This window comes from Hyaloscypha bicolor, assembly GCF_002865645.1.
Source record: "Hyaloscypha bicolor E unplaced genomic scaffold K444scaffold_118, whole genome shotgun sequence".
Classification (NCBI taxonomy): domain Eukaryota; kingdom Fungi; phylum Ascomycota; class Leotiomycetes; order Helotiales; family Hyaloscyphaceae; genus Hyaloscypha; species Hyaloscypha bicolor.
Genome location: NW_020194620.1, coordinates 173121 through 185744, shown reverse-complemented (window position 1 = coordinate 185744; position 12624 = coordinate 173121). Strand labels below are relative to the sequence as shown.

Below are 12624 nucleotides of genomic sequence, written 5' to 3'. Positions count from 1 at the left end.
TTTATAATTATATGTTTTTAATATTATAATATTTGCACTTTTTATTAAAAATAATTATTAAATTAGTTTTAGTAATTTGGTTACTATTCGTTAATATATAATAAAGTATATTATAATATTACTTAACTTTTACTTTTTAGTTAGCTCATTGAGATTGCTTCCTTGTTTTGAACCCTTTCAGTAAATATTGGCGTTATTTACTTCAAGAGGACAACTAAGGACTTTTGGGGTCCACTTCAAGTCCTCTTCGTTCATTTTCAGGCGACCGACCGGCTTTTCGGCTTCAGCTGTTGCATATGGTCTGTGTAAGCGCCATGTTTCAGTCAGCTGAGCCGCAGCCTTGATAAGCCAGGCAGGTCCTGAGGCTGATAGCCTTGCCATATTAATACTCGAGATCGATGGACTAGAGTTCGAGTCGTGGAAAGTGCTAATAAAATCCACTGACGACTTGAACTCACTTTAGTGGGCAGGCACAGCTACCATGAGCACCGTATCCTCATCCTCGTTGCCCCAATCGACAACCCTCCGTCCAACATCCCCCCAACAATCAAATCCTGAAATTTTTGACTCACAGGAAGCAACCTCCTCAGCAGGATCCTCTCAATTATTAGATTTCCAGATTGCACAGACTGCACAGACTGCAATATCTCCAAGAGCATCCTTCATGACTACATCGTCAGAACCGGTATCAACCGCAAATATCTCACGCAGGGCAACAATCACAACTTCCCCACAATTATCTCCAGTTACCGCTCAAACTCCAAAGTTATCGCCATCCAGAGCGCGGAGAGCAAGGGAATGGACTATTATCCTAAGAGCCTTTGGAGTTCGACTCCTTAGCACATGGCGCAGTACACTGTACGGCCAAGACACTGAAGTAAAGAAAATCATACTGGACCAATCTTTTCGAGTAGCCTTGATACGTTGCTCGGTGCATTTCCTCCCGATTTCAGCATCCGTCGCCCTTACGGTTTTGAATCTTAAGGGATACTTTATCGGGGCTACCTTCCAAGGCCCATCTAATCTCAGCGACGCGGTAGATACGCTGTTTCTGCAGGTTGCTGCTAAAATGATGGTATGTTTCTTTGCCCATGGCGGACATGGAGTGACCTGGTTTGACTTCATATACTAGGAGTTACTCATAGTAGCATCGCTTAGCACTATAGTTCTCGAGATCATCAGACACGAGATTCTTCATAGGAAAGAGGGTTTACCGTTCGGACTTCTCGGTTCTGCTTTTTCCTTTAAGGATTTATCATTTTTCTGGTCCCCGAATCTGTGGTATGGAACCGGAGCTATATCTTCAAAGTGGCAGAAAGGCCGAATACTAGTTATATTATTGGTATCGGGTTTAGTTGCCACTTTTGCTGGACCATCGGCCGCCTTGCTGATGATCCCCCCTGCCCGTTATTTTCCAGGGGGAGGGACCACTTTCTGGCTTGTTGGGAACCGGAATTCACTTTGGCCCTTGAATCTCAATTCTGGTGCAGTTGGTGGAGCATCATGTCTGAATGCTACGGCCGAAATGCTAGAATTGAGAACCAAAAACACCACGGGATGCATCTGGTCCTCAACATCATCCATAGCTGAATCTGCTAAAGGTTGGCATCTGAGCACTTTCTACAACACTATAACCATAGTCGATGAACTTTCTCAACGATCGGTATCTTACCGTGCTAGTGATTGGACTGCCAACTATTTCGACACCTGGGCTGTTTCGAGCAGCTGTGCCATCGCCGTTTATTCCACAGAGCTGTCTAAGATTTGGTACGACGCCATCTATCACGCCCCAATAACGAAACATATTGCTTATAGCAGTTTGAAATACCGCGAACCGACTCTTTCGCTAGCTACAACTGTTAGTCAAATACCTGTTACTCGTGTGAGATGTAACAACAGAAGGAATGTAACATTTGGCACTAGTTCAGAGTTATCTGTAATAAATCACCCCATCCGAAACCTTTGAGTTCTTATCGCTGACAATTTCAGTTCCCAGTATTCGCATATTATGGCGACTACCCAGCCAGCGAGCACAACCTTTCTGTAACCACCGTCAACTCGTCTTCCATTCTCACCCAATGGATTCCCATACCCCAAACCCCACGCAAGCGCTCGTTCGGCTCTATATATAGTTACCCCAGCACCTTTCTAACAATACAAATCCCCCAAAATTCCGAGAACTGCACGGTATATGCATGTGCTGTTGATGCACGCTGGGCAGACGGAGAAGCAAGCCTATCTAACGTTGCCCACAGTAACTCTTTGCAAACAGGCGTCGTAACAAGTAAAAACGGGGGCCCCTATGCAAACCCTCGGTTCTCACCCATCGATGACGGGACGTGGAAGCAAGTCAGTGCTGATCTCGATTGGCTGTATACGCTTACACCGTTTTTAAACTCTTCTGTTTCTCCACCCCCACCTCAAACCCGAGACCTACCTGGGTGGACAAGTCTCGGATCCCTGCTTGCTACTGCGGGGTTCGATAACAGCACATCCTTAATCCAAAGCGACGGGGGCTGGGCCAGCTTAACCTCAGCACTGGAATCTGTCATCGCGATCTTAGTCACCGAAGGGATGGCTAGAATCGGACTTACTGAGAACATGCGCGCTGAAATCTACTATAAAGATGCGGGAATACCCTATCTGTACTCCGGGCTTACAGACACAATCTACCCATTTTACGACTCCATTCTCAAAGACGATAGCAAGTGTATCCTCCCTCAACAACACATCGATGCCGACAATCTCACCAAGGCTCACTGGGACGTATTAGTTTCCGGTTATGCGTATAAGGCAGATAGCATAGCCTACTATCTCGCGATCGCAGTCCTGCTTTTGCACGCTGCCATGGCGCTCGCACATATGGCACACTGCCTCCTCTTCAAGCAGCTTTCTTCCGACGCATGGGATTCGTTCGAGGAGATGATGGCGCTGAGTTATAATTCGCGACCCGAGGGGAAGTTGCGGAACGCGTCGCCGGGGATTAGGAGTAATGCTACGTTGAAGAAGAAGGTTATGATTAGAGTTGTGGAAGGGGAGAAGAGGGTTAGGGGTGAAGAGGAGGTGCAGCTTCTGTTTGATAGAGCGCCGGATGAGGGGTTTGAGATGGTGAAGTTTAATGAGGAATATGGTGCTGTGGATTAGATAATGCTTTTATTGTTATGTCTGAATTTGAGGACATGTGTGACCATGTTATTATCATCAATAGAAGTCATTGTATCTTGAAACTCTTGTTAAGGGTATGCCTTAATGCATCGTCGATTTTTCAAACTTTATTTTTATTTCCCTTCAGGCTCTCAGAATTATACCATAGCATTTTACATCGCTGATTTACGGTCGAGGCAACAGTGTTCTTGGCCTCCACATCAATTTAAACCCCAATCTTCTATTGAAGTTCAAGGCTTGCCGGCATAGGACCAAAAGCTGTCCTTCGTCGCCAGCTTGGTTTTGGATATCGAAGGCACGACAGTCTCATACTGGTATAGTTATTGACTTCACATTGGAGTCTGTTTGAGTTGCTCGCAGCCAACGATCAGTCCGTAGATGTTTATTCAACGAGTGTACTGTACAATACTTCTATTTGGAATGTATAATGGTGCAATCGGTGCTGCCGACGTGGGATTACGGACTATAACACGATTTCACGGCCGTTGTTGACTCCCAATAGAATGTCGATGGGCAATTTCGTTGGCTTACTGCAAAACCTACTTCTTCTGTGCCAATTCCAAACGGGAATTGTATGCTATATAAACTCTTTGGAAACAAGCTTTCTCTCTAGCCTACAAGTACTAACTATATACAACGAAGCTCCCCCAGGCTCGGCAAAAATACCTAAATTTCCGGTATCGATACGTATTGATGCCAGAATCGTAAGGTATTAATAGTATCAATAGTAGTATCAATTTCCTGAACCTAATTTTCCCCTTTAATTACAATTAACTTTCGAACTACTTCTCTTATAAGAAAACTTTTAGTAGCGCAAATATTCTCTTTAATTTAGGCTTTCTATCTAGCTACTTATCTTATACTTTAGGCTAAAACTAATCTCAATGCGGCTATTTTAAGTAAAAATGAGCTTTTGAGATTTTCGTAAGGCTCGCTTATATATTTAGTACCTTGATAAGAAATATAAATACAGGGCTTAATTTTCCGAATACGAGAGGTATTTTAAATTTAAGATATTATTAAATTTTATTAATAATAGTAAATAAATTTTTTAATAGAAAGACTAGAAATTAAAGGAATTATACATAAATATATTCTTATATAAATAAAATAATAAAATAAAGAGATAATTTTTAGGAGTAAGAATTAATAAGGTATTAATATATATTAATTCTTATAATACTTGAAAAATACCTAATACTATTAATACCGGTATTAATACCTCAGGTATTTTTGCCGAGCCTGAGCTCCCTACTAAGTAATTCATTAGTATTAACTTTCTTATTAGTACTCCTGAGAAATAAATATTTAAAATATAATTGGAATACTATAATACAGATTTCTTTTCTAATAACCTTAGTATATTAGCCAGATACAAGTTAGTATTATAGTAGTTAAACTAGTTCTTGCAAAAATTCTTAGTTAATTCTCTAAGTAATATAGTAATATTAAGCTTCTTATAATATTCGAACTTTATTACATGTTTTTAAATATAAGAAATAATATAAAATAAAGAGACTAAAAAGTATAATAAAGGCTAGTATAAAAAGTATTTATAAAATAAAACAAATTCTTATATCTATTAATAATTAAATTTATTATTTAATTATTAGCTTTAAAGTAAATCTTTTAAAACTTGTATTTTATTAATTATTTTCGAGATTAATAATAATATACTCTATTTAAAATAATAAATTTTAAAGTTTTTAAATTAAAGTTATTATATATATAATTAAAGCAAGAAGCAAAAACTATTAATTATATTATTAGTAATATAATTTATATATTCTGTTATAATAAAAATATATAGATAGATTGCTTGAGAGGAAAGAGAGGTGTGGTACGAGTGGCCAAAGCTTAAATACAGGAATGTAGTCACGTGAGCCTGCACGTAACTACTAGCACGCAGTTGCCATATAACATATTCTTTAAACTTTTCTTATAATTATTAAATAAATATAAGTAAATTACTTTAAAATAAACTTAAAATAAAGATATATAAGTAATATATTAAAAACTAAAAAGTATTATATTTATTTATAATAAGTAATAAAAGTAAGATTTAGTTTTATTAATATTTAATAATTCTTTATATTAATTATATAAATTTCAAATTTTAATAATATAAAACTATTAAAGATTTTATTTATTTAATTTTAATTCGATTTTTTATTAAATTAATATTATTTATTAATTAATTAAAATAAATATAAATAAATGTTTTATTATATTTTCATTAATTTAAATTAATATTTTAATCTTATTATATAATATAAATTATATATGTTTAGTAAATAAATTAATAAAAAGTTATATATTATTAATTCTTATTAGTTTTATTTTTAAGATAAAGTTAAGTCTAATTAGAAGATATAATAATATTTAAACGAGGAACTTAAAGGCTTGCTTATTACTGGAATTTGCTAACAAGCAAATACTAGTATTTAATACTCGATATTAGAAGCTAGCTTTTAATATTTTAAAATTGTTTCGCAAAATATAAAAACTTAATAACTATTTGTAATGCGCACATGTGCCCAGAGTACGAGCGAATGTCCAGGTGGATCTGGTAGCCTAATTGGGCTAGTGCTTATGTGGGATCGCATTCCCTAATTGTGACTAGTGCTTCCATACATCCAGCGGAACGCTAGATTCTACATATGGAGGCATGCGAGCTTTGGAAATGGGCATTGATTAGTTTCTTAATGGGAACCAGTTCTTGGAATCAATTATACTTTCATGCTTCACCATACTTTACCTTGGATTCCACTCCTTACCTTAACTACTTGCATAGCGCCCTGCTATTATGCGCCTTATACTATTGCAATTATAAAGGTTTTAAAGTAATTTCTAGTAATCTTAAATCTTAAGACTTATAAGGAATTACTTTTCTTTGGTAATTATTTCTTATAATTATAAAATATTATAGTTTAATATTTATTTATTTTATAAGGCAAAAGTAATTAAATAATTAAATAAATACTTTATTACTTTATTATAGCTTTTTTATTAAAAAGAAATTTTAATAAAATTTATATAATAATTAAAATATTATATTTTATAAAGTACTAGAAAAGTAATTAAAAAAAAGTAAAAGCTAATATTTAAAAGCTAGTACTTTTAAAACTATTTATAATAAGTAATTCTAAAAATACTAGAATTTATATAAGAGTAAATATTAATAATTAAATACTAGTAATAATTACTAATATATAAAACAAATATAAATACTTATTTTTATAATAATTAAAAGCTAGAATTTAAATAGTAACTAAATACTAGTATTTAAGAATTATAAAACGGGCCTTAATATAATTAATTAGTAATTTATACTTGCTTTTATTTCCGATTTATTAATAAAACTCGAATTTAAAATAATATATTACTTTTTAATAAAAAGCAAAAGTAAAAATTTAATTAAATAAAAAACTATTATTATATTTAAAAGACTCAAAAAGTCATTTTTGAATTAAATTAAATTAAGTTAAGTTAGTTTTATAATAAATATATTAAAAATATAATAATATTTAATTATTTAACTCTATATTTATTCTTATTTTTATATTACTTTTTAAATTTACTAATATTTTAATATTCGAGCTTATTATATAATATTTAAAAAAATTCTTTTAATTTAAAAGTCTAATAATATAAGCTTTTCTTTATAATTTTATAATTTATTAAAAGTATTTAATTAATATTATTAATTAAACTCTTTTTAATATATTTTATAAATAAGAAATTAAAAATATATTATTTTCTTTATTTTATAATTCTATAGAAATATAACTTATATTTTTTTAAACCGGAATTTATTTAATTATATTAATAAATCGGGGATAATGCCTTATTATTTCTTTTTATTATTAGCTTTACTAATATCTACTTGAATTATAAAGAAATTTAATTAAATTATTTCTTAAATAAAAGAACTTTAGTAATTTTCTATTATAAGTAATTATTATATTCTTTTTAAGTATTTATTTAATGTGCTTTATTTAAGGATAAATAATAGCAAAATATACTTTAAAATATATACTAGTATTAAGTGGGTTTTAGCCTTAGTAAATATTTTCTTATTTAAATATATATTTAATACTTCGAAATTAAAATATAATAACTAGATCTCGAGATTTATATACTGTTTTATTCTTAATCTTATTACGTTTTAGGAAGCTTTAAAAGGGCTATTTCTAATACTCTGCTACTAGTACCGACTCTGCTATAATAAAAGAACTCCGAGAAGCTTATATAGAATAATACTCGCTATTAGCTACAGGTATTGGCTCAACGGTTAGCGTTAGAACACTATTAATTGGGAAAGCCTCCACCAGGTCACGGATCCTCGTTATTCTTTTCGTATGTGTTATAGCTACAATCGCTGGCTTTGGGTGTATAGATGTCGCTGCCAATCTCAGTCTCGTCTGGGTGCCGCCGCCTCTCTCCCCGTTCCCCCTGCTTCTCGCCGCCGCCGCCGTCGCACTCCCTCATTATCTCTACTCCTATCTCCGCCCGTCACTAGTTATAACAGAGCACAGCAATGGCAGATTTTTCTTTAGAGACAACACATATCGGCATATACAAGTAATAAACAGAATCATAGAAGTAGCAGAGGGGCTAGAAAACAGTGCGAACCCTAGTAAAGGGTTGCATTGAATTGTTTCCTTAATAGATGCCCACAGAAACACCTAGATAGAGACATGAAAGACAGATATAACCACATGAAACTCACTGTCACGGCTTTGATGAAGTCGCACTATAAGGAATCAGAACGATCATTTTCGAGTTGTCCTTATCGAAATCCGAATGTTTTCTCGGCTTACACTAACAGGGTCATTGAGCTGTGTTTGGATCGCGCTATTTGTCATTGTAATTAATAGAATGATAGGTCAAAATGGGCTCTGTTTGAAAGAATGAGATATAGAGTTGGGGGGTGGTGCAGAATAGGTGGCGCAAATCATAGACTCTGGAGAAATGTTTCGCATGGAGTCAACCCACCTTTCCCCCCCGCGATTTCAGCCCCCAAACTGTGATTCACGTAGGCTGCCGCAATGCAATCAGGCTATATTCCTTGCTGACGTGGTCTTTCGAGAAGTACAGTACCAAACAAAGCTCAAATAGAGAGACGTTTTTTTCGAAATAAGTACAGAGACAAAGGTAACAAGTTTCATTGTAAGAAAGACATCACCGGAAATAAAATGGATTTCTTCAATGAATTAGAGCATCTTATCAGCTCTCAAGGCACAGTAAATGCATCCACAGCAGATGTTCTCGCCGAAATCGGATCGCCGTCCGTCTCAATCGCTGTTCTGGACCACGGCTCTATTGCTTCCAAATGTATCTCAACAATGGGCGATAACTCAGAGACACTATTCCAAGCATGCAGTATATCGAAAACCATCACTGGAATGGCGACGATGCGCTTAGTTCAGGCAGGAAAGCTAAAGCTGGAAGACAAAATCGTCGACGTCATCCCCAGACAAACAGTAGAGATTCTGGAAACTCCCTACACCAAAACGTTGTTGCAGGAAATTACAGTCAAACATATCATGAGCCATACATCTGGACTTACCGTCGGCGGATTCCCTGGGTACTCTAAAGAGGCACCGAGTACGGAGGTCCTGCTCTCTGGGAAAGCGCCCGCGAACACACTTCAAGTCCGGGTGCAAGGATTCCCAGGGTATGCGTTTTCATATTCCGGAGGCGGGATGACTGTCCTGCAAATCGTTCTTGAGGCTGTGACGGGAAAAGATTTTGCGGAACTGGTGAAAGAGCTTGTTCTGGGGCCACTGGAAATGACACGATCGTTCTACGCTCTCGCAGAAGGGGAGACGAATGTTACGAGAGCGCATTTCACGGGGTATACGCCATCCGATGTCCGATGGCATATTCAACCCGAGAAAGCGGCCGCGGGTTTATGGACTACGCCGAGTGATCTTTTGAAAGTTGTGAGAGCGATGCACCGGTCGCTGGAAAGTGGTGATGGCAAGGAGTTTTTGGAGAAGGAGATAGCGGCGCAGATGCTGGAAGAGGTGGCTAATACGATGGCGTTGATGTGGATTGCGCCGAGAGATCCGGGTATTGCGTTTGGGCATGGAGGATCGAACTTCCCTGGATGGGAATGCTTCGTTATGGGGTACGCAGACTTGCGCCCCCAAAGTGGGAAAGAGGATCGACTGTTGGAGGAAAAGGCTTGGGATGATTGCGGGATTTGCATCATGACCAACTCAGCAGCAGGCTTTGCGGTATGGGCCAAGGTATTCCATGCCATTTCGTATCTGAAGAAATGGGCTCCGATTCCGTATTTTGATGGCAGGACACCTTTTGGTACGGTACCATTTTGTGCGTATGGGGCTCGGGTGGACAAGAGATGGGTCGAGTGGAAGGGTACGTGGGCTGATCGTGGAAAGGAATTGATTGTTGAGGGTGATGAGGACGGAGAGCCTAATTTGCGGTATGAGAAGGGGAGCAGGGCAAGACTTGTGCCTGCTGCGATTCCGGGCATTGAGTATGCAGGGGACTGGAAGTCGATTGATTTGGTTTTGGAGGGCTTGGAGATGATGGTTAGATTGGGTTGGACAGCGGAGAAGAGAAGTGTCGAGCTTTGGCAGGGCGTAGTAGGACCAGATAGAGTAGCGCACTTGACCAGAGGGGAGGCTTAAGGGCCACCATGCCCATCTGTTGTTGTCGGGCTTCTGAAGCGGTTCGCTGAAAACGGACACGGCGCCTCGGAACATGTACGGGCTGATTCATCAAGCCGTCCTGTGCGAAGGTAGCAGAAAACGTGAAAAGTAGGACCACTGTTTCCAAGCCACTGGAATTGCAATCCAATGGCACACTGCCAGGAGGCATCCTCAGTAAGTCAATCGTCTGAGTGTGTTTGATGGATGAAAGATCTAAATCCCGTCATAGAGGCGATGAATTTGATTGATGATGAATGCCGAGGCATCTCCAGCGACGTTTATGACAGCCTAGCCTGTCCCGCAAGGGGCTTCGCTTAGGGCATTCTGCCATGATCTACTAAAACGGAGAAAACCCTATTAATACCTCAAGTTATAGGGCTTCTCGCAGCTCATATATCTCTCTATACGTGGGTTCTAAAATTATAAGAGAAGGTTAATTACTTCCTCTAAATCTATATATTGAAATTTAGGTTTTTAGCCTTAATTAAGAGCTTATCTTTAACTTTTAGGCTTTAAATAACTAGAGTAAGCCTGTGAAATACGTGCTTATAAAATAATAGTATTTATTAAATGACTTATTTTTAAACCTTTATTAAACTAAAGAGTTAATTATTTATTATATTATAATTAGCTTTGTACTTAATTACACATTTCTAAGCGAGTAAATCCAGTAAATTAGAGGGTTAGTAACCGGATTTGAGCCTTCTTATTTATTATAATTTCACGTATGTGATTAATAATAAAGTATAAACCTGGCTGTAGTATAATGGACAGTGAGGATATACTTTTCTTTGAGACGAGGAAGTTAAGCGAAAAAAGGTTCTCTTACCGATTCCTCCGATGGCTAGCGAAGAGCACAGTTTCTCATTACTTTGACCACCACCCTTCGGTCCGCCGTTCTTTCTTAGGAGCGGCGCAACGGGTTTCCAGTCGCGGATTCTTGGTAACCAGAGAGCCCTATGGATGACAGGACTGCAGCATCTGATTCCAGGAAGTTGCTAATCAGACAGGCCAATAATTCATGACGAGGCAGACGAGAATGTTCATGGTGAAGCAATTATTATTACAACAAACTCCATACAGACATAGACGATCTCCCAGGCCGCAGGGAACAAGAACGGAAGTGGAACAGTCCCAAACCGAAAGAAATATTTCAACGCTTAACGTTGCTGCTCTCCTTTTTATTGTAGACTGCACAGTCGATCCTTTCACAACAGTGACCGCCTACCCTACACAATCTTTACAAATGTCTGCGAATGAATTAGTGGAACAGACTTGTAGAGATGATCAACCATTTCCCAGCTGTCCGCGGCCGGCAGTCGTCATCTGGAGGCCGGGACCCTCGACCTTGGTGAGCACACAGTAGGTAAGCCGCTGTCCCGTTTCTGCAGCGCCAGTGACTAACTGTGACTTGGCGGAACTTTCCTCCCATAATATTCCGACTCAGGTCAACACCGTCCCACGACAGCAAGCAAAGCGAGAGCGGAATCGTCGGGCATCCGGTGTCCTAATATATCAAGGGCAGCTGGCTTGAGAGACGGATACGCTATCTGTGATTCCCTGCGAGATTATAAACAAGTGGAACAGGAGTGCTAGTCGAGAAACTCTTGCTCACTTGTGGCACTGTATTTGGACAAAGCCAGCTCGCACTCGAATAAGGAACTGGACACCACACTCGAGACCTCCGACCCCCCAGAAACTAGTATAGCAGGACAATTAACAAGATCTCAACTCTAATACCAGAGAGGCATTGAAGGGACCTCAAAGGAATATACACAATTTGCCGAAGTGCTGAGGCGATTATACAAGGTAAATATAGCTAACCTCTACATACAGGAGAATGCGGCTCAGAATAACGCAAAAGAAAGAGAGTGGCAATCTGGAGGCTGGGAACACAACTCGAAAATCGATATGTGATACCCCCCTCCGGATCTTCTTCCAGAACTACCAAAGGAGGAGGGTGATACATGTAAGAAGCCATGAAAAAGCTTGAAAATTGGATATAACATAGAAAACGGTTGGGCTAAACTAGTTAAACACTTTGACCCTGGCAATCTGCTCTTAGTACTTCAGGGTTTAACTAGTGACAAGTGAGTTGTTTTCCTTCGCAAATCTCCCTTCTCAGCACCTTAGCTCTACGACAGTTTGATTATTGATCTTGTCCCCTAGCCTACAAAAGATGATACTAGTCTAGGTAGATACCCTCGTAAGATATCGGGGTTCTTAACGACCTTCTCTCAAAGCCGATATTCAAAACCACACGTTTCTTGTTTCGCTCGCCAGATCAGAGGCTATAGCTTAAGATATTGACCGAAAGTCACATTGTATCTAGAGAGCTTACAGTCTGATCATTGAAAGAGTTATTCCAGGTTACTAATAATTGCTTGTCCTTTCTGACAGGGGCTGCTTTTGATTTCACTTGGCCTAATGCTAAAGCTTCAGCTTCACCTTTAGTGGTCCCCGAAAAACAAGTTTGCGGCGCTAAAACTACTGACCGAGGTGACCGAGATTTTATATACGAAAGTTCTCTTTATTTCACAACCAGTAAAAACACAGAGTATTAACTATTAACAAGCTATGGGAAGAAGGGTCTCAGAAAGTCTTTAGAATAGTATCACATGGACTCCAATTCCTTCGATTATCTCTGTTTAATCTGGCATACACAGCGATCCTATGTGTTACCTGGAGCCAGTGTGTCAAATGATTAGATTAGATTAGATTAATGGCCATTAATCTAATCTATTTACGAAAAAAACTCATTAATCATATTCTATTC

General features: G+C 38.0%; 2 protein-coding genes across 2 annotated transcripts; both read left to right on the top strand.

Annotated features, from left to right (window-relative positions):
• Positions 1-404: 404 nt before the first annotated feature.
• On the top strand, positions 405-3227 carry K444DRAFT_55175 (uncharacterized protein). Its single transcript, XM_024876559.1, has 3 exons — positions 405-1075; positions 1133-1936; positions 1990-3227. The coding sequence occupies exons 1-3, from the start codon at positions 482-484 to the stop codon at positions 3142-3144; spliced, it is 2553 nt and encodes an 850-aa protein (XP_024733047.1). The 5' UTR covers positions 405-481; the 3' UTR covers positions 3145-3227.
• Positions 3228-8223: 4996 nt separating this feature from the next.
• On the top strand, positions 8224-9989 carry K444DRAFT_615936 (beta-lactamase/transpeptidase-like protein). Its single transcript, XM_024880827.1, has one exon. The coding sequence runs from the start codon at positions 8364-8366 to the stop codon at positions 9825-9827; it is 1464 nt and encodes a 487-aa protein (XP_024733046.1). The 5' UTR covers positions 8224-8363; the 3' UTR covers positions 9828-9989.
• The last annotated feature ends 2635 nt before the right edge of the window (positions 9990-12624 follow it).

Bases quoted from the DNA above. Each gene is read 5' to 3' on its own strand.
- K444DRAFT_615936 (XM_024880827.1), top strand. From the start codon at position 8,364: ATGGATTTCTTCAATGAATTAGAGCATCTTATCAGCTCTCAAGGCACA.
- K444DRAFT_55175 (XM_024876559.1), top strand. From the start codon at position 482: ATGAGCACCGTATCCTCATCCTCGTTGCCCCAATCGACAACCCTCCGT. The intron at 1,076-1,132 runs GTATGTTTCTTT...TTCATATACTAG, and splicing joins AGGTTGCTGCTAAAATGATG to GAGTTACTCATAGTAGCATC. The intron at 1,937-1,989 runs GTAATAAATCAC...TGACAATTTCAG, and splicing joins GCACTAGTTCAGAGTTATCT to TTCCCAGTATTCGCATATTA.